The sequence below is a fragment of the Bacillus rossius genome, chromosome 8, assembly GCF_032445375.1.
Source record: "Bacillus rossius redtenbacheri isolate Brsri chromosome 8, Brsri_v3, whole genome shotgun sequence".
Classification (NCBI taxonomy): domain Eukaryota; kingdom Metazoa; phylum Arthropoda; class Insecta; order Phasmatodea; family Bacillidae; genus Bacillus; species Bacillus rossius.
In genome coordinates, this window is record NC_086336.1 from 23725114 (window position 1) to 23748847 (window position 23734).

General features: G+C 38.7%; 1 protein-coding gene across 1 annotated transcript in view; it reads right to left on the reverse strand.

Moving 5' to 3' along the window:
- The window catches only part of LOC134535588 (regucalcin-like), a 79278-nt gene that overhangs the window by 42697 nt on the left and 12847 nt on the right, over nucleotides 1-23734 (reverse strand). Inside the window, exon 2 of the mRNA XM_063374801.1 lies at nucleotides 16936-17111. Coding sequence (XP_063230871.1) covers nucleotides 16936-17111 — 176 coding nt within the window. The remainder of the gene's footprint in view (nucleotides 1-16935; nucleotides 17112-23734) is intronic.

Here is a 23734-nt window from a genome sequence, read left to right on the forward strand (position 1 = left end):
GAGGAATTACTAGAGTATCTCGTTGCCATCGACCAGCGTGTGGAAGCTTCGGATTCTCGCATTCGCGACATGATCGAAGTATCGAATGTACAAAGACGTGACTATTTGAGAACTTTTCAAAGTAGTCTGAAGACATCACTATCTCACTTGTTAACAAATTCAGATTTAGCCAAACACAAGAAAGAAGTTTCTGTGAATGAATAAAAAAGTATATAAGGAGGTCTTGCAATATGTTTCCAGCCAGTACAATGTCGGACCTGGCCAGTGACTTTCATCGAGCTATACAGTCTGTTCGTGAAAAATATTTACTTGCTAGACGAACCAGACTTGCATGTGAGATGGGAAATGAGGAGATATTTAAACCAATTACCAGTCGCCTCGACGAACTTAAAAACAAGGAAGAACCAGCCATCATTGTGAAGGCAGATGTTGAACATTAAATGCCAACTGTAAAGAAGAGAAAGTATGAACCGGATCGAGAAGAAGAGGACTTAACAAGTACAGAGTCCATGCACAAGAAGAAAATACCGAAAAAGGGACATCAAGTAAATGCAATAATCCGACCATAACTGATATCGTTTACGAGCCGGAATAATGACACGACCTACGGAGTGTACAGAAAACATATTAAGTGGTTTCTCGGTGCTAAAGAAATAGACTTTCTACCAGGAAACATCGTGCGCGTAGCAAAGTTCAAAACGCGCGGGACTCCGGGTCTGTACGAATTGCTGTTTCGCAGGGAGCCTAAAGGATATTCTCACAAAGACTTACAAGAGTACAAAAAACTGCTAGAGCTAACGAACGCACATTTTCGCGATAACGATCCAGATAGTGGTGTATATAAAGACGAAGATCATGAAAAAATCTACATTCTCGCTAATCTCTTCAGTGAACTAACAATACATGGCGAAGGTTTAAAAAAGCTAGAATGTGGTCAGATATTTGACTATGTATATTGGGACGACCCCAATGAATTAGTTGATCGCTTAGAATTCTACATGCTTCGCTTAGTGTAGGAAACTATTCGCACATCAACGAAATAGTCTCCATACTTGAAGAACTGAGGGAAGCTGGCTACATACAATGAGTCGAACCGAAATCGCTCGCGAACTTCATGCTCCTGCTAGACGAAAATACCTTCGTCGCAAAGTCATAGTTCGTGGAATTGATGATATATTCCAGGCGGACCTTGTTGAGATGATACCATATTCCCGATTGAATTAAGGTTTCAAGTACATGTTGACAGTCATCGATGTTTATAGCAAATTCGCTTGGGCTAGATCTGTCAAATCAAAGACTGCAACTGAAGAAGCCAAGGCCATGAACAATATTTTGCGTGATGGACGTGTACCGTCGCTCCTGCAAACGGACTTCGGGATAGAATTCTACAATGCTACCTTCAAGGCTTTGATGAAGAAGTATGGCATCAAACACTACTCTACATTTAGTTACGTCAAAGCCTCCGTTGTCGAAAGGTTTAACAGAACTTTGCGTTCCAAGATGTGGCGACAGTTCACGGCTAACGGGAATTACAAGTGGCTTGACTTTTTGCCGAAAATAATAAGCGAGTATAATTCCACGGTGCATTCTACCACGAAAATGAATCCAAAGGACGTAACGGACAATCGCCTGCTTCAAACACTGTTTTCCAACACGAAGAAGAAAGATCCACGAAAGCATAAAGCTAACGTCGGTGACATTGTGCGAATCTCCAAGCAGAAAGGTATTATCGAGAAAGGTTTCACTGCAAACTGGAGTTCCGAACTTTTCCGTGTGACACATGTTCGTGAATCAGAGCCTAGGACCTACTACCTCGAAGATTGGGACCACAAACCTATCCATGGCGGCTTCTATGCCGAAGAGATTCAGCCTACGTTGTATCCCGATACGTACTTGGTGGAGAAGATTATAAAACGAAGAAAAGGACGGTCCTATGTCAAGTGGTGGGGCTTTCCACCTCGCTTTAATTCGTGGGTGGCTGATGCGGAAATCGAGAAATCCACAAGACTTTAGTAATTTTTCTGTGTATTTTTTTTGTACTTGTAGTAGTGTACTACTTATGTAATAAAAGTTTTTTTAAAGGAACTTGTGGTGTTTTTATTTTCTCAAACCTGCCACTTTAGTGGTACTTTTTTAAAATATTAAAGTTGTTTTGTATCGACCAGGGGTCGAACCTAGGACCTAAGTCGATCTAATCAATCAGAATATATATTACAAATTTAGTTAATGAATTTTGAACTTTTCCAGAATCTCTAGCATTAAAATTACGCATTTCCAATATGGTGGTCTTGATGTCTGATAGGATGGTGGTCGTAGAGGATTTAGAGTCTCTTTACGAATGTTGAACATGGTTTATTGAAATTATTATTTTTTACATAAAATTAAACATTATTGCAACGATCGGGTATCGAACCGAGGACGGGAATCGATCGAATCAATATGTTAATTAATGAGTGATTTATTTAATGAATTTTGGAACTTTTCCCGAATTTCTAGCTAAATAATTACTGATTTTCAAGATGGCGGCCAAATGACAATATGGCGGGTGTCACAGCAATAATAAATGTTTACTGCACTCTAGCGGATACGAATTAAACTAACATGGTGTCGGTGCACTCTAGCCGACGATACAATGATGATGGCTTCCAGCATCGAAGACAAGATAGCGGTCATGACGTCATACTAGATGATGTTATATATGCTTTGAAAAAAAGTGGTGGGTGTCAGTCTGCCAGCAGCCACCATGGGGGAAGGATCGGTCGCTATTTTTTTTTTTTTTTACCCTCACCGGGTTTGAACCGAGGACTCCGAACTCCGTGTCGTAAATGTTTGTTTTTTATAAAAAAATATAAAAATTTTATTATTTAATTTTTTTATAATAAAAAAAATCATTAAAATCGGATAATAAATACAAAAGTTAAAGATGGCAACCGTAACGGAAATTTCAACGGTGACGTCATCCTAGATCACGTCAGAGGCTTATCAGAGGCTTTAGACAAGTATGCTTAGGCCTCTTTTAGGACTTTCTAGTCGCTGGGAATTTTAAGTACTAAAACGGGAATTTTTTACTCGAAACGGGAAATTTTTCCCTCGAAAACGGAAATTTTTAATTTGTGGAATTTTTTGAGTTTTTTTGGCGGAATTTTTTTCCACGGAAATGGATATTTTGGCGATTTTTGAGGAATTTTGGGTAATTTTTGCCCAATTTTGACTAGTTTTGAGGGTCAAAGGTCAATGTCCTACTTGTCCCGTTACGCTGTTTCCCGTTACGCTCATCCAAGATGGCCGCCGTGACGTCACAATCCAAGATGGCGGACCCCGGCACCGGCACCACACCCTGAACCCTGATCTCGGACCGGCTATTACACACTACTGAAGCGAATTCCTTTTCTTGTGGCTTCGTGGCAGATCAAGTGTCTTGAATTGTTCATCATCTTGGAAAGAATATTTGAACTTGATTGTATCGGAACATGAAGAATCATATCTCATCCACTTTATTCTCAACCAAAAAAATTTTTCTCCTTCGGTATCAACCTTCCGGTGAAAATAATGATTGCTAAGCAATTCCTTAAAATCCAAAAAGTCTTTCTGCTCCATTTCAACAACTGTTATGGGTGGACGTCGTCTTACCATTCGAATTAGGTTCGCCCTGTCTCTTGGAAGTTCTACATTTACTGTTGTGTTTTTCTTTGTTTTCTCAATTGCCGCATGTATCGTATCAGCTTCCATATGAATATGGCCAGGCTCCAGGAATTTATGATTGATGATCAGTGTTCTACCTTGAATGTTTACAGTTTTCACATGAGTCAGTAACAATACAGCCACGTAAATGTTGCGATTTTGGCCAGGACAGGAATCGCTATACATATTCACTTCTTCAATTGCATCAGGTATACTCTGCAGTTACTTGTATATAAACAGGATGAAATTTCCTGTCTACCTCTTTTGCTGCAATAGTTTCATCCCAGATTAAACAAGTAGCAGCAGATTTCTGGAGACCTGTCTCATATATTTTTAAGTTAAATGTCCAGAGTTGTTTATAAAATGCTACTCCACTCACTAAAAGTGGGGTAGGGAGGCATTTCTGAAGATAAAATGACATTGTTATGCAGTTACTGTTACTTTTACATAGCAATTTGTCTTTCTATTTTTCTTCATAGGACGATTCTGCCAGCTCCAAGTGTATCTTCTTTTCTTTCTCAGCTTGTTCCATAACATTTAAATCCTTACTGGATTTAAGAAGTAACTCATACTGATCATATTTACCACATGAGTCATTTTTCTGCTTGAAATTCTGCTTTCAAACATTATCTATATCAATAACTGTCAAATGTTGTCAACAAACTAATTATTTTTAATTTTCATGATTATGTTTACATGTTATTTCCAGCAACAGCGTATAAACATAAAATAAATATCAGTATATGAGGGGTCACAAATGCCAATGTCATGCAAACTAAGCCAAATATCACAGTACTGTTATTGCTATAATGGCCAATGTTGACATTGGCCATTGCTTATTTGGTGCTTCAAAAGACCAATGTCAACATTGGCCTTTGTAGCACATAATGAAGTATTAATTATTGTTGTGACTTTGGCCCCATCATAACCTGTATTTGCAACATGGTAAGTTACAGACATTGGCCATTATAACACAAAATGCACCACGTTTGAAAATGCACATTGGACTTAAAAACTCAGTTTGGTAAAAAATTGACATTGACCCTTTTAGAACCAAGCCACCGATATATAAGTAGTATATAAATGACGGTACTGGCACAGGCATTCGCAGGTAATGCCTTTGGTGCCGTGGTTCAGTAAGTGGATTGTGACGTCACGGAGGCCATCTTGGATGACCTTGACCTTAACATTGACCTTAAAATTTACCATAAGTTTCCAAAAATGACTCTAAATTTCCCTAAATTTGCCCAAACTTCGCTGTAATCCGCAACAATTTCCAGCAATTATAAAAACAAAATTCCACCAAAAATTCTCAACAAATCGCAAAATAAATAATTTCTCTACTTCAAAGGAAAAATTCCCGTTTTGAGAGATAATTTCCTTTTTGAGTTACAGAAATATCATAGTGGTTCAAATTCCCCAGCGGCAAGCCGCTCTAATTCACCGATGTCAATTAGGATGCCATAACGACATTCTGAGTTATGAAGTCACAGTTGCAATTATAGTTGAAATTGTATATGAAAATCCAGATTTTTTTATTAGGGGAGAAGGTGGGAATATGTACCGGGGTTGTAAAGTGGACCAGTAATGTTATTCTGTTGTATGTGCTGCGATCTGCCGGATTTTGGAATAAACACATCGGAGAGTGTCCTGAGAAGTCAAAAGGTGTAGCTAGTGTGGATTTCAAGTTTAGTTTATTGTTAGTTGTCCTGATTTCTTCAAGCGGTTTTGCCATGTACTATGCGAATTTAAAATTGTATTTTTTGACAAAGCGTTTTCTATATTATATAGTATCAAAATACGCATCAAGCAAAACAATTTAAAATCGTAACTTTATGATTGAAGACACTTAGAATAATGCGAAGATATTAATACGAACGCTGGGCTGCAGGTAAACACTCAAAGTGAATAATTAAATTAAGGCCTTGGAAGCGTCAGCCCAGAAAACAAAACAAAAATAACAATAATCACAGAGGTGCTCAGACGTCGTATAAAAGAATATTATTTATAACCTCCTAGCAAATCTAGTAGGCTATGTGGATCGGGGATGAATACTAATGAAATAACAAGACTGGTGGTTTGATTTATATAAGTGCCCTTTTACTTAACTCATTTGCTTTTGATTTTATCTTTTAATTACATTGGTATTTAAACATCTTGATTACAAAATGGAGGGAGCCCCGGGGCAACAAAATACTAATATATAAGTAACACCATAATACCTCTTGAAGTTAATACTGGTTTTAAGTTAGCTCGCAGGCTCAAAAAAAAAACAATTGCAATGACATTTAATTATGTCCTGTGTCCTGGCACCGGAGGTTTCGGCAGATTAACGTCCAGAGGAAATCATTTTTAGTAGAAACTCGTTGTTAAACTTGGAGTGGAGCTTGCAGCTAATTTTGGAACTTAGAGCTCAACTTGGAAGCTGAATTTGGAGCTAAACTTAGAGGCTGATTTTTGAGGCTGAATTTGGACCTCAAATTTGGACCTCAACTTGGACCCCGCCTGCAAACAAAGTACCAAATTACTTAGACTGGTTAACAGGCGGCTAAGACTGGGCAAAAATATGCCCAGGGAAAGGCAAAAAAAAAGGTGGGGAAGGATGACGACCACTTACCCAAAACAGCGGGGTGAAGTCATGTAGGCTGGCTGCAGGAGCAGAGAAGGCAGCTCGCGGCACGGATGGTCGCGGTAGACATGTTGAGAGAGAGATAAATAATTTGGATTAGCAAATAACTATTGCGGGCAGCAAAATTTAAAACTAAGAAAATTGAGGCCTCTATGCCTTGACGTTGGCGACTACATGACGTAGTGTTGAGTCTTGGTCGAACAACAGAGATTGACTCTCGCGGATCGCGACGTGTGGTCCGCACAGACCAGATGCTGCCCGCCGAATCTCCAAAAAATGGCATCGGGGCGCCTAATTAAAGTAAGCCACTGCCCCCAGCCAAAGAAGGGTGGTGATTGCCCGAAAGTGTCCGGAGATGCCCGAAGGGGCGAAGCAGACTGCAACCTGTTCGCTGCGCTCTCACGCGAGTCGTAAGCGAACTAAAATCGCAATCGCACTGCGACTGCTGCCAAGGTCGATTGTGACAAGCTGTCTCTTATGGGAGGGATGAGTATTGCGCTCTGGTGGCCAATACGAGTACCTGTCTGGAGGGTCACAGAAACGTCCGCTAGAGTGCAGTGGGCGCGCTCGCGACCAGCGCTCAGAGCAAGGTTAGGGATTTTTCCCGCCGCTAGACTTCGCTGAGGGCTCTGTTTGACAAGTGGGAATGTCCTTGGGGAGACCAGGTCTCCGCCCGGGGTTCACTGGGGGTCGTTGCTACGGGTTTGAGTTCTCGTGAAGCCACAGGTGGGCGTTGAGGGGAGGGGGGTTTAAATTTGCTAAGTCGCCTGGGAAAGGCGTCATGTGGACCGTCCCGAGGCTTCGCCGCTGGCTGTAACTTGGTCCAGAGGCGTGCTTGCAAAACCCTTACCAATGCTTGCCTCCGAGAAATGAAAGTTGCTAGCAGTGGGGTTGGGGTAGCGTTCGCTAACACGAACGTCATTTTGTTACATGGAGCAAACGTGTCGCGAACCGCGGCCGAGATGCTGCGATCACAAATCGTCAGCAAACAGTATCTAATAGAAGCCTGCGAACAAGCACAGGTGCACTGGGTAGCACAAGCTTACGTCGGAGTGTACAGTAATGGAAAAAAAATTTAATAAAATAAATAAAATACAAATTTATTATTTGGTTTCCTTCTTAAAAAATTAAAAATTAAATTTAATTTCGTACATTTGTGCCTGAAAGTGGCACTGAAACGGCACATACTTCACCCCTGAAAGACGGAGTCAGGGTGGTTAACTTGAGCCACCAAAAACCTAAGTGTCTTACCCTGTACCAGGATCTACTGTAGTAAACTACTTACAACCGATAAGAATTCTTACACGTTTAAATAGAGCTAAAACTTACAGATAACTTATTGAATAAGTGGCGCCACTCAAAACTAGACATCTTAATATAACACTTCTTAACTTAAATATCTTATGAACTAGTACCATGGGTTTTTTTTACTTATTATTAGGACCTAGGAATTTTTCTTGAAATATCAACACTGTGTGTTGAGTATGGCATGCCGGAATATTAGCGCTGTTCCTTGTGTAAGGAAAGTAGTGAAGAGTGCCCCTACTTCATGTCAGGGTGCACCTTCTTCACTTGGGAGATGTGGGCGCGCGTGCGAAATTCGCCAGAACTCTTGTCGGCTAGAGCGACGGTTACTGGCGTGAGGAATCGTTGTATCTGCCAGGGGCCATTCCAACGATACGAAAGCTTGGCTGATCGCCTGTCGATAGCCTTGCTTAAGGTGTGTGCCTTGCACAGCACCAAATCACCTAGTCTGTAGGGATTGGGAGAACGTTTTCTGTTATATTTCTGTCTGCTGGCCTCATGGGCTAAGTGCAGGTTTCTACGAGCTCTACTCCAGACTTCCTTAATGTTCCTCGGGTCGTCTGGTAGTAACTCTTTCAAAGACCATTGATTAGAGAGTGGGGTGTTGGGCTGGTAGGTAAACATGAGTTCAAACGGTGTTGTTTTGTGACCTTCATGTCTGGCCGAATTGAAAGCCAAATGTAACCACACGAGGTTAGAGTCCCATTTATCCTGCGAGTTCGCATGAAATGCTATGAGAGCAGATCGGAGGTTCCTGTTGAAACGCTCCGCATGCAAAGGTTGGGGATAGTATGGTGTAGTGGTTACATGCTGTATTCCGTGTGAAAAACACATGTTTTTGAAAAGGGTCGATTTAAAGTTTGTGGCATTATCAGAAACGATGATGGAAGGAACTCCCGAAATTTTGAAAATGTTGTTTTGTAGGGCTCGAATGGTTATTTCGGCCGTGGCTCTCCTGACTGGAATTAGACACACGAATTTTGAAAAGGCGTCTACGCATACCAAAAGCATTGTATTTCCGTCCTTTGATCTTGGGAAGGGTCCCACAAAATCTATGAAAAGCTTTTGCATGGGCCTTTCGGCAACGTCAGAACTTAAATAGCCGAACTGGGTCTGCTGCGCAGGTTTATTCAATGCACATAATTTGCACAGTTTTATCCTTTGTGTAATATCCTTGTGCATCCCGTCCCAGATAAAATTCCTGCGAATGTTTTCAATCGTTTTGAAAATTCCTGAATGTGCGCCTAAAGGTGACGAGTGGTGATACTGAAAAACCATGTCCCTGAGATTTTGAGGTAGGGCTATTCTGAAACTTTTTCCTTGTTGTGTCCTTCGGTAAAGTATGCCTTTTGAAAGTTTGTAATATTTTGGAGGTGAGCCTGATTTTATTTGGTTAATTATGTTTGACAATTGTGGATCAGAATTTTGATTTGATTGTATGTCGGAAAATGCTAGTGGAAAATCTGTTAACAATGCGTGGCAGGCAATGGGATTGTTTTCCTGAATATCGGAGTTGGAAGGGTTCTCGAACATTCGAGAAAGAGTGTCTGCCACGATGTTTTGTGAACCACGAATATGTTGGATGTTGAATTTGAGAGAAGCAATTTTTACAATCCAGCGACCTAATTTACCTTATTGCTTCGGATGGGCTAAAAGCCAAGCAAGGGCCTGATTGTCTGTTTCTAGTAGAAATTCTTTATGTTCTAGATATGGCCGAAACTTATCTATGCCGAAAACTACGGCAAGGCACTCAAGTTCGTATACCGAGGAGGCTTTTCTCTCCTGGTGTGTTAGGGCGCGGGAGGCAAAAGCTATAGGTTGCCTGCAGCCATCGAACTCTTGGGATAACATGGCACCAATGGCCACACTGGATGCATCGGTTTGCAGAATGAAAGGCTTACTGAAATCAGCCATTCTGAGCACTGGAGGGCTAGCTATTGCCTGTTTTAGGAAATCAAAGGCTTTGTCCTGTTCTGGACCCCAATTGAAAACTGAATTTTTCTTACGTAGAGCATTCAGTGGTGCTGAATGCTCAGCAAAATTAGTTATGAATTTAGCGTAGAAATTTGCCATGCCTTAAATCTGGAAATGCCTTTAGCATCTTTAGGGGGTTGGAAATCCTTTATCGCTTGTGTGCGACTAGGGTCTATGGTTACTCCTCTACTTGAAATCAGGTGTCCGAGGAAAGAAATTTCCTGCACTGCAAATTTTACCTTCTTTGTATTGACAGTTAGGCCGGCTTTACGTAGTCGCTCAAGAACTGCTTGCAAATGAGCAATATGCTCTTCAAAAGTTTCTGAATAAACAACGATGTCATCAAGATAATTAAAAACGAATTTGAATTTCAGGTCGCCGAAAATTTGGTCTAGAAGGCGTGTTAACACTTGCGCGCCTGTGGCTAGACCAAAAGGTACTACTTTGTATTGGTAGAGATTCCACGGAACGCAGAAACCTGTGACGTGTTTTGACTCTGGAGTTAGTGGTATTTGATGATAGGCCGAGTTGAGGTCAAACACACTGAAAAATTTGGCTTTACTGAACCAGTGACATGCCGAATTTAGATCTGGTAATGGCGTCATTTCTACTTCAATTTGACGGTTGACACGGCGAAAATCGACCACCATGCGGTGACCTTGACCTTGATCATTGGGTACCAAAAATGCCGGGGAGGCGAAACTGGAGGTGGAAGGTTCGATGACATCTTTGTCTAACAAATTCTGTATATGATCCCGCATTATCTGCATTTTAGGTCCTAATAATTGATAAGGATGACACCTAACTGGGGTTTTGTCCAAAAGCTTAATTTCATATTGTGTGAGATGGGTGCGTCCTAATTTCTCACTCAAAACGTCGGGAAAGTTCCTGCATAACTTTTCTATCTCTTGTCTCTGTTCGGAGTTAAGGTGGGTTAGTGAAATGTTGTTTTCACCTTTAGCATCTGCGTGAATGGCATTTACATTGCTCTGACATTTTGCGTCAGGTGACACAAAATAAACAAAAACTTGGTTGTTAAATTTGAAGTGAAATTTTTGTGCTTTCAAATCAATTATCATGCCTGTTTTAACAATGAAATCTGAACCAAAAATTAAATCTGTGGCTAAACCATCTGCTACTAAGAATGGGAAATTCCAAGAAAACAAGTCGATTTTTACTTTAATAAGGACAATGCGATTTACTTTCAAAGGCTGTTCAGCAGCTGTAAAACACTGTATTTCTATTGGCTCTACATTTTGAGTCAAACGGTCCTGTTGTAATTTCCTGAACAGCTGGCCTGACACGAATGATCGCACGGATCCAGTATCAATTAGACCTGGGACTTCTTGTTTTCCAATTGTTGTGTTTGCGTAGGGCAAAACTGTGGGTAGATTGGCGAAAATGTTATGACATGTTCGTTTGTCAGTCGTGCGAGGACAGTTACATTTCTTACACCTGAGCGTAACGGTCTTGCTATGATCCGTTTGTTTTCTTTTGTTAATTCCGACTTTCTTGTTTGTTTTGTGTTTTTGTTTTCGTTGTTTATTTTTCCACCGATTTGGGGAAGCTGTGTTTTGTTGCTGTCAGATTTATTATTTACGTTTGTGTGGAAGCAAATATTTCTTACAGTTGTTTGGTGTGCTGGCTCAGAAAGGATTCTTTCTGGCCAGCGATTTACACGTTTTTTGAATTTTGAGTATAGTGAAAATTTGGCCGATAGTTTTTTGCACGACACTGTTCAATGTAGTGCCCAAACTTTTTACAGTATCTACAAACCGGTATGCTCTCATCTTTTTACTGGGGCTTAGCAAAGTGTTCAGAGTTGTGCCTTTGTTGGAATTGTTTATTGGATAATTGCTGTTTATTTTCTGTTCCCGTCCGTGCGTTGTTGTGGGCGTAGGAATTAGCTTCTCGATTTCGCTGGTGGTCAGCGTATTCTACGTTTGTGTTGGAGATACACAGGCGGTCAAGCTCGGCAAAGTTTTGCGGTCGAGACTGGAAAACTGCCCTCGATCTTTCCTGCGGATTAATTCCATCAAGGATGTTTGAAACTATCTCGTTCTCAGACACTCGCAACCGATGAATTTGTGCAGCTAATTTGATGTCTGCTATGAAATTTGGTAAGGCTTCACTTCTTTGTTGTAGCCTGTTGTACCATTCCAGTCTGATGTTGGTCATCAAACGGGCTGGAATAAAATAATTTAGTACGTCTTCGTGAAATTGGTCAAATGAATAATTTTGCTCAATGGCGAGCGTCATTCGCTCACTCAAGGGTGGTTGTGTGAAGGGGAAAATGATTTCCAGCAGTTCCCTGTCTGGAATATTAGCCTTTTGTTTGATTCTGAATAAATGCTTGAGGAACTCGATTAGGATCCTGGGTTCCAATCCTGTGGTTTCCTTGAAATTGGCTAAGAGCCTCTCCATGGGATGTGGAATCTTAGCATAGAAATTGCCTCCAGCTGCTTGATTGGAGGTAGAAAATACAGGTACTGGGTTCGGTGCTAGGGTATAGGATGGAAGTGGGGTTGGTTGAGGTTGAGGTTGATTTTGAGGTTGATATACCTGCGGAACCAATGGCAGGTATGTGGTGGCGGGGCTGATGTATGGAAGTTGCGACTCTACTCTGCCACCGGGTGGCACAGATGCTGCTTGTGGCAGCGTAGCTGCCAGGGCGGAAGGAAAGGCTATAAGTGGCGAACCTGACCTTTCAATGGCCGAGGAGGTGGGTTGGGCTTCCGGAGAGGTTTGAAGGGATGAAAAGGCGGACCTGAATTCACGATAGGGGTTGAAAATGGTGGGTGAGGTGGCGGGTAGGTATATGGGTTGGGGCCTGTAAAAAGGGTGAGCTGTGAACGATTGAATGGGATGAGTATATGTAACATTGGTGCTCTGGTGAGTACCAGTCGCCATGACAGTCGCGGAGGGAAACTGCAAGTTAATGGATGTAGGGGTAGTGACAGGGAATGCCTGACGGCGTGTCGTTACGGGGGGTGATGGAGGGGGAGAGGTTAAAGGAGGGGGGGTAGGGAATGAGCTACCTCCGGTTTGCATTTGTTTTGGAGGTGGCTGTACTTGAGTGGCAGTTGCTCCTCCTGCCACTGCCTCTACGGGTTCAAGTAATCCTTGATCTATTGCGGCTAGTTTGCTCCGCAATTGGAAGGTTAGACCAGGGATCTGCTGCCTACATTTGTCGATCTCCTTTTGGTAGATCCCATTTAATTTGTTTGCGGCTACTATTTTGAGGTTAGTAAACCTCGTGCCGATATGGCTCAAGCGAGTTAGCGCACGGAGGATGTTGTTTTTATTTGTTTCATCTCCTACAGAATTAGTGTAGCTGTAGAGATCTTGAAATTTGTTACAAACACAATTAAATTCATTCGATGGGTCCAAGTTCGCGAGATTAGCTATTTGTGGCTGAATCTCTTCGGCACACGCAGCTCGGAGTCTTTTCCGGAGCGTGGCCACGTCGCCGAGGTCTGATAAGCCTCGAAACCGTAGTTCATACATAAGCTCGTCACGGAGGAGATACTCCGGCGTGAGCATTGTGTTCATTTCGTCGTTGGACCTTGGTCCAATCTTACAAGGACAAAAAAATCAAACTAAATTTTGACGTTGGTTGGTCAAAAAAATACCGACAAAGACTTAAAACTATTGTTTAAAAAGTACCTTAAATTCTATACATAAGACACTCTTAACTTATCTTAGTTTAATAATATCATCGTTACTCCAGCAGGTCGGAAGTATGTGCCAAAAGTAACAAAAATCTTTGTTTAGAAAACTTTAACTTTATAGCTAGGAGGGGTCAAACACATGTGTCCTAGCCGGTAATGAAAACTAATTATTACTGCTTGGCTCAGGGGACGAACGACGTTCGTCAAGTTGCGTGCCCAGCAGGCTGCTGTGGCAGTACAGTCAGTCGTCCTGTAAAGGTCGCCCAGGGCGGTGAACTGAACTCGACGCGACAACGCGCGCCCGCGTGAGTGATAAGGTGCGGTGGAGGGAGGGGGTGTTGTTTACAACGGTTGAGCACGTCCTAGTGATAAGGCCAACAGCTGAGTGACGAGGCCTGGAGCCCGCCTTGAGCCACGTGGAGAAAAATACGCGACTGCCGGTCAAAGGGAAAACAGAATTTTAACTTAAATGAATTTAAGGGTAAAGAAGGGGGTGCCAGTTTTAGGACTTACAACAATATGTCATACAATCGGAGTCTAAATAAACTCGAAAAAACATTTAGTTATATATTACATTATGTTTCAAATTTAAAATTGAAATTTCAAATTAAAAATTAAAATTATTATTTGGGTATGCATATAAACAAAACCACGTTAAATACTACCAACTTCCAACATAAAGCAGAAAATTGCACTATGCTACCAACTTGTAGCAAAGATCAAACCATGCTAACTACTACCATTTTTATTACGAATGCTGGGCTGCAGGTAAACACTCAAAGTGAATAATTAAATTAAGGCCTTGGAAGCGTCAGCCCAGAAAACAAAACAAAAACAACAATAATCACAGAGGTGCCCAGACGTCGTATAAAAGAATTTTATTTACAACCTCCTAGCAACTCTAGTAGGCTATGTGGATCGGGGATGAATACTAATGAAATAACAAGACTGGTGGTTTGATTTATATAAGTGCCCTTTTACTTAACTAATTTGCTTTTGATTTTATCTTTTAATTACATTGGTATTAAAACATCTTGATTACAAAATGGAGGGAGCCCCGGGGCAGCAAAATACATATATATAAGTAAAACCATAATACCTCTTGAATTTAATACTGGTTTTAAGTTAGCTCGCAGGCTCAAAAAAAAAAACAATTACATTGACATTTAATTATGTCCTGTGTCATGGCACCGGAGGTTTCGGCAGATTAATGTCCAGAAGAAATCATTTTTAGTAGAAACTCGTAGTTAAACTTGGAGTTTGAGCTTGCAGCTAATTTTGGAACTTGGAGCTCAACTTGGAGGCTGAATTTGGAGCTAAACTTGGAGGCTGATTTTGGAGGCTGAATTTGGACCTCAAATTTAGGCCTCAACTTGGACCCCGCCTGCAACCAAAGTACCAAATTACTTAGACTGGTTAACAGGCGGCTAAGACTGGGCAAAAATATGCCCAGGGAAAGGCAAAAAAAAAGGTGGGGAAGGATGACGACCACTTACCCAAAACAGCGGGCTGAAGTCATGTAGGCTGGCTGCAGGAGCAGAGAAGGCAGCTCGCGGCACGGATGGTCGTGGTAGACATGTTGAGAGAGAGATAAATAATTTAGATTAGCAAATAACTATTGCGGGCAGCAAAATTTAAAACTAAGAAAATTGAGGCCTCTATGCCTTGACGTTGGTGACTACAAGACGTAGTGTTGAGTCTTGGTCGAACAACAGAGATTGACTTTTGCGGATCGCGACGCGTGGTCCGCACAGACCAGATGCTGCCCGCCGAATCTCCAAAAAATGGCGTCGGGGCGCCTTATTAAAGTAAGCCACTGCCCCCAGCCAAAGAAGGGTGGTGATTGCCCGAAAGTGTCCGGAGATGCCCGAAGGGGCGAAGCAGACTGCAACCTGTTCGCTGCGCTCTCACGCGAGTCGTAGGCAAACTAAAATCGCAATCGCACTGCGACTGCTGCCAAGGTCGATTGTGACAAGCTGTCTCTTATGGGAGAGATGAGTATTGCGCTCTGGTGGCCAAGACGAGAACCTGTCTGGAGGGTCACAGAAACGTCCGCTAGAGTGCAGTGGGCGCGCTCGCGACCAGCGCTCGGAGCAAGGTTAGGGATTTTTCCCGCCGCTAGACTTCGCTGAGGGCTCTGTTTGACAAGTGGGAATGTCCTTGGGGAGACCAGGTCTCCGCCCGGGGTTCACTGGGGGTCGTTGCTCCGGGTTTGAGTTCTCGTGAAGCCACAGGTGGGCGTTGAGGGGAGGGGGGTTTAAATTTGCTAAGTCGCCTGGGAAAGGCGTCATGTGGACCGTCCCGAGGCTTCGCCGCTGGCTGTAACTTGGTCCAGAGGCGTGCTTGCAAAACCCTTACCTATGCTTGCCTACGAGAAATGAAAGTTGCTAGCAGTGGGGTTGGGGTAGCGTTCGCTAACACGAACGTCATTTTGTTACATGGAGCAAACGTGTCGCGAACCGCGGCCGAGATGCTGCGATCACAAATCGTCAGCAAACAGTATCTAATAGAAGCCTGCTAACAAGCATAGGTGCACTGGGTAGCACAAGCTTACGTCGGAGTGTACATTAATGGAAACAAAATTTAATAAAATAAAAAAGATACAAATTTATTGTTTGGTTTCCTTCTTTAAAAATTAAAAATTAAATTTAAATTCGTACATTTGTGCCTGAAAGTGGCACTGAAACGGCAAAATATATCACATAAAATAACCTACTTGTGTATTTAATTCAGATTTGTTTTGTTAATAAACGCATGTTTTAGGACTCAACTGAATAAATATTACGATAGATATATGCCATTTTTTAGTTATAAATATATTTTTAGTTCTAAAATTCATTTCCTCAGAAACTGACACATCAAAAAGTTGCTCAGTGGCGAAGTTTATTGCTATTAAAGTTAGATGGGTGTCGAAGTGGTCGAAAGCTCCAAACAGAGAAACCCACGATAATACTAAACGCTGGGTTAGCCTTTGCGTCGCTGTGTTATTGTATTGTTCAGATTATCTCTTTAGCATAATCGTTGGGTTACTCAGTTTATCGCTTTGTTGTCCAAGGTTTTTTTGTCTGTACATACTGTTCTGGTTCCACTGTCTCGTCGTTGTAAGCTTAGTCTTTTCGTCTGTGCTGTAATATTATTCTTATTCCTTCCACGGAATTCTATATTCTGTCTATGCATTTAACATATGCCAACGGTTGATTTCGGCTTGTTTTTCTAAATTGTTTGTGAATTTATGTTTCATGATTTTTCTATGAAAAACAGTGTAAACCAACAATGGCATATGTTCCAAATAATATTTTTAATCAACTTAATTCCAGTTAATTTTCTATGTCTGTTCCATGGAGGCATGTCTGTGGAGAAGATGTAAGTTTAGCAGTTGGATAGCAAACAAGCTGTAGCTGCATAAAGGTTAATATGCTACACGTTTGTTTAAAAAATGAAAATAATAGTTTAGTGAATAATAAAATATATCATGACAGCACATCTGCAAGGCATTAGCATTAAACTTCATAATAACTAAAAATTGTTTAACACGGAAAGGATTAAACAACTCCCTTACATCTTAACTCTACGGTTGTTCAGCGGGGTCATGAATATCGCTTCGGGCCTGTAGTTACACGAAGGCGTGGGAAGCCTATACTCGGAGGAGAGTTGGACAGCGCGCTGGAGCCTCACCAAGCTTGATGCAGGTGTACTCCCCGGTGGCCGGGTCGTATCTGTTCACCAGCTGCTGGTGGATGTCTACGTAGAACAGGACCCCCTTCTCCTCGTCCCAGTGCGGGCCCTCTGAGTGCATTAGCGGCCTCACCACCGGCGTCACGCGCACCTCGCACAGGCAGGCACTCCAGTACCTGCAGGCAATGCTTCATTAATCAAGAGGGAATGGTGCATAATGGGTAATGCTCAAAACTGTTTTTTTTTATCCAGCTAATGACCGCTTCATAGTTGCGAGACACCTAAATCTTCAGATGAAGTTTAGTGTTAGAATGGGTCAGAAAATATTTTAAAGTAGCCTACTCGTAAGTGATTGTTTCTAAGAATTATTACACACAGTCCACCAAACAGTATATTTGCTAATGATACAGTAGTTATAGAAGATTTCAGGCGTTCTTATATAAGATTTAAATTTTTTTAAATTTTAAAACTAAAATAATTGTTAATTTTGAAGAATTTTTTATAATTTATGATGATTTTGTTGGTGGAACATTCTGAGATAAATCTTTACACACATGAGATGGGATTCAGGCCATAGTTGAAACTTTAATAATAGCATGGTTTATGTATTTTTATTTTTAATTATAATAAGAGTAGTTACGAAATAACGTGAAATTGTTTGTTTTACATTATTGTTTAAAAGGGCAGTATCCTTACGTAAAATTACATAATTTTTATTTTTTATTTTGTAGTGTTTTACATTATTTTAAATAGATTCAAAATAAAACCACGTTTATTTGTTTATAACAGGTTATTTTCTACTAGAAAAAAATCCTTTTTTAATGGTTTTAATGAACTTGGGGGTTAATATTTATGTTAGTCCTAGCATGTACAGAAACCATTAAATCTTGTGTTATACATATTTTGATTAACATTTCATATTTAGCCTTCGTCTGAGAGTTCGTTATTTTTTCTTTGTATTGCATGCAATAAACAAATATTGTTTTCCCAAAACCCTAAAAAACTTAGGTTCTATGGTTTCTGGCAAATATATTGTTATTTATTTAATGAATTATGTACTAAAAATAAGGTTTTCAAAGATGAAGACTACATACACACTATTAATCCAAAAACAATTAGGCTACCACATGAGTACATGCTCTCAATTCAATTTGCCTTAAAGTTTATAAAAATATTCATTAAATAAGTAGGCCTACTTGGTTAGGAGAGAATAATTTATGAACAATTGAACATACCCTATGTATAATATGAATTAATGAATACTCATTAGCAAAGACACTCAATTTTAAAAGTAATATAATTCCCCCTTAATGGATTTATTAAGACTTATGTGCTAAAATATGAAAGTTTAATATCAAAATAATAGCCCTTTATGATTTTTGCTGTAAATTTATTACGCATACTATCTTACATTTGTTTTTAAGTCACAAATTTCCTTACCAGGTATTTACTAAATGTTATTTCAGAGTTGTTAAATGTCTAGCAATCGATCATAATTTTTTTTTAAAATTGGTGTGTCATTTTCCAATTATTAGTTAAACTTGAGAATAAACTTGTTGAGAAAATTTGAGTAAACAAAAGAAATAATGTGAAAAAGTGGTTTTTAAATAGATTTACAGGGAAAGTCCTGAAATAGAAAGTAATAAAAATAACATGTTAAATTAGGCTTATTATGGGACATTTGTGAAATAAATAAATTGAAAATAAGGAAAACGTTTGCCAAGTTTATCACTTGCAAATTTGATATAAAAAACCGTGAACTTTTGCTATGATGTACTCAATTGTGGTACTTAGATTTTATTGATACCCGAGTTTTTTTATGTAAGCTTATTTCATCCCTAGATATGAGAAGAACAGTTGTACGTACAAGCTTTCCATTACATATAATATTAGCTTTGAGCTATGATTCCAAAAAATTCAGGTTTTCATCTATGGCTAACGAATTGAGAAGAAAAATATTATTCATAATACATTTTTTATTTCTGAAATGTATAACTGTTTCTCTACTTTATTAATGTAAAGTAACGCAATGTTTATCTTTTGTTTAAATTATATACATTTTAATCAGTCATGACGCTTAAACCTACAATATTCTGCAATAAAATTTTTTTCCTGAGAAATGATACATTGGGCCAAAATCACGGATGCATTTTCCCTCCGCAGTGGGAAAAGCCTAGACCCTCGTTTGATGTTTTGGATTACATGGTACAAAATTATTTGGCCATTTATGTTTCGTAACATATTTGTGCGAGTATAATTTGAGGTGCTGCTCCATAATTGTTTGATATTACTTAGAGAATTATCGTCCTCGCTTTTATGCCAGTGGGCTTCATTCTAATTTTATGAAACAGTAAAAATTACACCAAAGAAGGTAATCCTTACTACAAATGTGTTAAAACGATTACATTCGTATCATTTTAATCCATTTTAGTGAATTAACTCTGGTGGCTGACATTTGCCGTTATTGAAGCTGATTTTGCAATAAATTTCACAATTATAGGCACCTATTTCAGCAATTTCAACTAAATTCTTAGTTATAAAAGCTTGTGAAACAAACTAAATTAGTGAAAAGCTTTTCACTGAATTAAATAACCTATTTAGATATAGTAGTGCTAGTTTGCTTTGAAATTATTTAATCATTAGGAGAAATAAAAATAAAATATGTGTCAAATTTTCTCTGTACGTTAGATGGTTCCAAAACATTCCTTTTTTCTAAAAGTGTTATTTTAGATTTCACGAGAATAAACTTTAGATATTTAAGTCATGCAGCAGGTTTATTACTACTTTGAAAAAAATTACACCAAAGTCTCTCCAAACATGAATGTTGCCATCTTTTGTCCATTTGTGCCGTTCCTTAGGAGAAAGAAAATCAATATATATTTTGAAGTGAAAATTTTCATAGGAAGGTTTGGATAGGGAGTAAATTTATGTAAGTCGTCATAGATATGGTCACGTGACGTGTTAACGATAACGCTATAACTGTTCCTTTTAGTATAACTTATAGAAGTAACTATTATTTATATTAATAATAGTATTAAGAAAATACAAATATTATTTGAAATAAGAAATACTAACTTTGTAAAATATAATTGTGTAACATAAGATAATATATTTTTAAAATATTCAGAAACATTTTAGCAATTTTTACGATCAAATATTATTACACAACAAATTTGTTTCATCACGTTAGTAAAATAAATCCTAAATTACTATAAAGTACGCATAGTATAGTAATTGTAGGTGTTAAAACATAAATAATGATATTCTTAAGTTTTAGGTTATATTGCCCAAAAAACCTCCGTTTTCTTCGTTATTCAAACTATAGGTATATATCTATATGAGAATATTAATTTATTTTATACTCACATTTTACTGCACAGTAATCGTATACTTAAGATTTAAAATAAAAATTGAATAAAAACACAATTTGAACGCTCTATACGCTCTTTCGATTCACATATGCACAGCACTGATGTACAGGGACTGAAGACGCGTATAATAAGATATGTATTGGTATATGTCGTGTGCATTACTTTTCGACCTGTGTTATGTGTATTGGCTTCGCGCGCACCAATGAATATAACACATTCACAGCTGGCCCAAACAATTAATTTGGATATCCAAAAATAACAACGGTTTGTTTATAATTTTAAGTTTTCACTTCTGTCGGCCGTCCTCATGACTGCTTTTTTGAAACTTTTTTTTCACATAGATCAAATTACTTTTAAAAAAAAAATTGAAGTTTTGGAAACATTAAAGTAAAATATTCTTAACATTTCTTTAAGAATGTTTTCTATTATTTTTCTACCATATTGTGTTAGTATAAAACATTGTTACGATCTTACTCGGAGAACTGCTGCGAGGCCAGCTAGTGGATCTTCTTGCGGATATCTGGCTCGTTGGCCCCCGGGTGGGGCGTGCCCCAGTGTCGCAGCGCATACCATTACGGATTAAAGGCCTGGCCTCGCTACCCTCCTTCTTCTGCTACCTTTTCACGCGGTACTTTGCTGTTGACACTTAGGGTTCTGCGGGATCCTGGAGGCCGTGGCATGCAGCAGCGTGTAGCGGCGTAAATAAGACGCCATAGTTTTGGGAGCTTCAGGCATTGGATCGACCCTGATGACTCGACACGTCAAAAAGGGGAGCTAGACCACTTTAACGGTGACTTCAGCCTTCGAGAGAGTGAAGTAAAGAGGGCGAGTGACCCCTTGCGAGCGATAACCGGACGATAAGTGACGGGCTTCGTGTGCGGAGACTGGTGTGTTGAGACAGAGCAAGAGAAATGAGCGGTAGGGAGAGTCACTGTTGAGCCACGCTGCAGTGGGGAGAGGGAACTGTAGATTTAACGAATGAGTAATTAATTTGTAAACATATATTTTAACTGCTTTAGTTTAATAAGTTGTGTAAATATTAGAAATAAATAAAAGTGTATTTTTTATAAATTGGGCTATTCTTTTAAATTCTGCTCCCCTACTGGTAACAATATTATAATAAATCTAAAATTTAATTCAAACTCATGATACTTATATTACATATATAAAGAATATAAATATTTATGCTCTGTATTTATTTATAGCATTTGTTTCAAGTCTTCAGTTAGGCAAACAATTTTTTAAGGTTTATATTGCAAACAGGCCAACTTAATTTTGTTCCCTTGCAAAATTCACATCACAGCAGGTTTTGGGTTGTCTTTTAAATGTCCATTTTTAACTTGCTTATGAAGTTATTTCTCACCATATAAAATCCTGTTCCTTGGTAATGCGCCTTGTAGACATAACATAACATAACATAACATTTACTTCGACATTAATTTTAGGTCATGTGACTTCTAAAACATTTTTCATTTACTTTTTTAAAACGTCAAGAAATTTTCTAAGTTAATTATGAGCCAGTTATTATGTTCAATGCAACGCATATAACGATTTATCTAAATCTGTTCCTAGCATGGAAACAAATTTTTAAAATGTAGCCTACGTGCTACAATAAACCACCAAATCCCGTCACAGATGGCTAAATGTCAAGAATAAAACTGCTGCTTTTCACTATTAAATACAATGAAATATTAAGTACGAAATAAAAAAAATCTTAAACCAGAAATTAAACAATCTTAAGCGTGTCCGTGGCTTTATGCAATTTTAAATGGCTGTCACCACATCAGCCCAGTTGTGACTCTTAGCAAGGCAATGAATAAACATGCTATCATTAGTTAAATTAAGGCCACACCAGATAGTATTAAGAAAATATATAACTGAAGAGAGAGTCTCGTGAGCCAACCAGTCATTTGTATGTCACTGTCTTCTTAGTATCTCTTCGAGTCATTGTTAGAGTGATTGTTATGCCATGAGTTGAGTCTATGACTCCTTGTTGAATTACAACCATTAATTTGTAGCGCCACCATCTTATAAGACAGGTACTTATTGAAAATACTCATTACAGCCTGACGGAATGCTTTCCATTTATTTTAACAGGTTTTGAAAATAAACCTTGTTAACTCTTAGGGGTGCTAATGAGAAAAATCTTCAGACTGTGTTTAAAATCATATTTTTAAATAGAAAAAGAGCGTTTCTTTTTAGAAAATACCTGTATTGAACTAGTTTTAAAATATTTACAGATAATTAAATTTTAATTTTGGTGAATTTTAAATAAATATATTTTTATAGATCTTAATTTAAAAAATATGAATTAACCCTAAAATATATAACTGGTTGTCCAACATTAAGTATATTTTACACCGAGAACTAACGTGATTTTTTACGGAGCTAAGAAAAACCCATTAAAACTAATTAATTAATATTTACACGCCCATTTATGTAATAAAATTATTTAATGACTTTTTGAATGCAATATTATTACTGTTATAAACTTAAGTTTAGTTGTAATTAATTAACCCATTGCATACTTTATTATGGTTTCAAAACTATTAGTTGTTTTTAACAGTGGTACCACCATAAACTTAACAACTTCAGATATTGTTTGCACAAACACAAAACCAGTAGCTGCCAATATATCTGGAATCGAAAATAGCCAAAAAGAAAATAATAAGAAACAGTGATATGTATGTTTAGAGAAAGGCCTTAGAAAATACATTTTGAGATAAGAGCTTCATCACACAGCACAGAAAGCATTTCCTGGCAATCGTTGGTGTTACAAAATTTATTTAATTAATTTTTTAAATTAAATTAAGATAATAACAGGTATTATATTACACTTGAACATTTCAAAAATAAAATTTAACCAGATAGAAGTACAATTATTAAACATATATATTTTTTGGTAAAACATATTATTTAAAAAAGTTTAATTAGGCCCTATTTGAACAGCGAGTTGAATGAGTTTCAATAAAACCTAAAAACTTAAAGTGAAATTTAATTCAGAATATTAAATCGCAATCAAGCTGATGTTGCCTTGAGTAAGACAGTTAAATTTATCTTATCTTTTTTAATGATATATGAGATAACGGAGAAATTACGTACTTGGCAGCATCGTGAGAGTTGCCAGCGACCTGTGAGTCAGGCTACGGCTGGATCGATGATAGTATGTAATGTTGTCACGTACATTTTTTGAGAATCTACGGGAGAGTCTCTACATGAGAAAACCACTCATTACTAAACTGCATAATGCCAGTTGATTTCAATATAGTTAAGATTTTTTATGTGGAACCTTTTTTTGCTAAGGGGGTAAAATTTTTCGAACGTAACGAAAATTCCGATCGCATGAAGGAAAATAGCTAGGTACGTGGTGGGGGAACCAATATAGGAGACGGTAGGGAAAAGTAGAGATGAAACAGTATACTTGCGCT